The following is a 2307-nucleotide window of genomic DNA, read 5'->3' as shown; positions in this document are numbered from 1 at the left end:
GTATACGGCAGGTGCGAGTGTCAAACGAAAACGAACACGTGAAAAAGAGAGAGAGAAAGAAAGAGATAGAAAGGAAGGGATAGAAAATAAAGAATAGAAAGAGAGAAAGAGTGAGAGAAAAACAAAGAGCAACAGAAAAATAGAAAGAAATAAAGGGAATAAAAAAACAAAAAGATAAATGGACAGAAAAAGCTAGACAGAGAGAGAAAGGGAGAGAAACAAAGAAAGAGCGCGAAAGAAACACAGAGAGGGAGAAAGAAAGAGGAAGCGATAAATAGAGAGAGGAAGAAAGGGAAGAAAGAAATGCAGATAAAGCGACATAGAAAGAAACATACAAAAAAAGAGATACAATTAAGAAACAGAGAGAAAGAGAAACAAGAAAGGCCGCCCAGCTCCGCTCAGTCTTGGAACCACTGGGAAGCAGCCATACTTTTTCTCTTTCTTTCTCTCTCTCTCTCTATACTCGTTCTCACCAGAGTTGTTGCAACCCACGTCGGCGATATCGGCACACGCGGTCTGGGAGAGAAGCAGGAGAGGAAGAAGAGAGCACGTGCCGGTTCATGATGATGATTTTCTATCTACAAAACACGGCAAACCTCGAGCATAACAGCTCTGCTATATTTAAACCGTTTTCGCGTCATGCCCGCCATTTCACCAGCGAATAAATGACATTATAAGACACTTCAGACAATAACAGGACAATACAGGGGTAGAGAAGGGGATTTTATTCCAGTATATTGTGCTTCGGCAGAGCAAGAGGGTCTTTCAACCTCGCCACTTTTTCGAAAATTGTTTTTCGAAAATGCAAATTGTTTATGTTGGCTGGCTCTGCTCTGGGCGTAGCTAATCATGGCTTCACCCACCTTCTACTGTCGCTTGAATCCCTTGGAGGTCTTGCCGATCCTCGTGCGCCTCCCATGTCTTGTTGACGACAGGCTGCTCGAAGCCTTCCTCGCTTTCCCACGCCTTCGTCCGTAACTCGAGGACGCGCGACTATGGGCGTGGCAACGCTTTTTGCCGCGCTTCGAGCGCACGCTCGTGGCCGACAAAGAGCTTCTAGACCGGTCATGGCGGCGGCTCTTGCTGCGCCTCTTCTTTCCTCCGTGGCGTCTTTCCGACCGTGTGGCCGAGCTTTCACGGCTTCGGGCATTACGCGCTCGTCCGTTATGACGACTGCGGGATGAGTGGCTTGATCTGCAGAGGCTCACCTTCCTCCTGGCACTGCGGCGCTTTGGAGCCTCGCTAGCCGTGTCGTTCTTGCTGCTTGCGGAGGAGCTTCGCGAGCGCTTCGTACGCCTCGCTCTTCGGGCTTTTGTTGCGACTGCCTTGCTGGCGGGAGGGTTCTCGCTCCCGGGCTGCGTTGCCTCCGCTGCCTTCCGCAACTTCCGAGCTGCCGTGGGCGCGATGGTCTTCAGCGCTAGCGGCTCCACCGGCACGGCCTTGGGCGGTCGACCGCGTGGCCGCTTGACACCCGGAGCCTCGTTTGAAGGGCCAGCGGCACTGCCAATAGCAGCAGCCTGGCGCTTCTCTCGCACGGCCTTCCGCGGACACTGCTTGTCGTCCTCTTGCTTCTCCGGCATGGCGGCGTCACCTCGGGTCTCTCTGCACCGTCAGCCCTCGATCCCGAACAGCCCGTTCTCCCCTACGTAGCCACCAGCTGGGAAGCGGGAGCCAGGAGAGGGCTTCGGATGACCTGCGGTGAGATGGAGGATGATGCAGCCGGCCGGTCTGAGCTGATGCCGCTGACTGAGTGTAGGTGTAGGTGTAGATGTAGATCCCAAAATTTTGGCTCACACCCGCCCCGGGGGATTGGCCAAGAATGGGGTGTAGCTTAGAAAAAAGATTTAAAAGCTAGAAAAGAGAATAATTTCTCGTTTTTTATAACAAAAAGATTTTTTTCAGAATTATTCTTTTGAATATAAAAAAGGGGGATCTAATCTATTCTTCCCGAATAAGAATTAAATTAATAATACATAAGAAAATTTGATGGAGCCTACTTTGGTTAACTATAAAGCTTTGGAACCGAGGTAATTGTGTAAATCTCATTGTTTGTTTTATGAACTCTTGAACGGCCTCGCATACTTTGAAAGCCGCGTTTATGTACACAGCTCCAATCATTAAAAACCATCATCATATACAGCCCATGCGAAACGGCGCCCACATTATGGCGTACGGAGAGAAATTTGATAAGGTTTCGAAAATGTTTCGTATGCCAATCAGATCGATTCGCAATCTTTTTGGAGCATATTCGACCGCCTACTACACGGAAGCCAGCAGAGCCAGCTGAGAGACTTCCAGCCAGCTGAG

The 2307-nt window shown here is 49.8% G+C and overlaps 1 protein-coding gene across 1 annotated transcript; it reads right to left on the bottom strand.

Moving 5' to 3' along the window:
- Positions 1-866: 866 nt before the first annotated feature.
- Positions 867-1580, bottom strand: LOC119381682 (luc7-like protein 3). The gene has a single exon (XM_037649458.1). It carries the CDS (start codon positions 1578-1580, stop codon positions 867-869), a length of 714 nt encoding a protein of 237 aa, XP_037505386.1.
- Positions 1581-2307: the final 727 nt, after the last annotated feature.

Source organism: Rhipicephalus sanguineus, chromosome 1 (assembly GCF_013339695.2).
Source record: "Rhipicephalus sanguineus isolate Rsan-2018 chromosome 1, BIME_Rsan_1.4, whole genome shotgun sequence".
Taxonomy (NCBI): domain Eukaryota; kingdom Metazoa; phylum Arthropoda; class Arachnida; order Ixodida; family Ixodidae; genus Rhipicephalus; species Rhipicephalus sanguineus.
The sequence above is the reverse complement of the archived record's forward strand: the minus strand, read 5'-3'. Positions and strand labels throughout refer to the sequence as shown.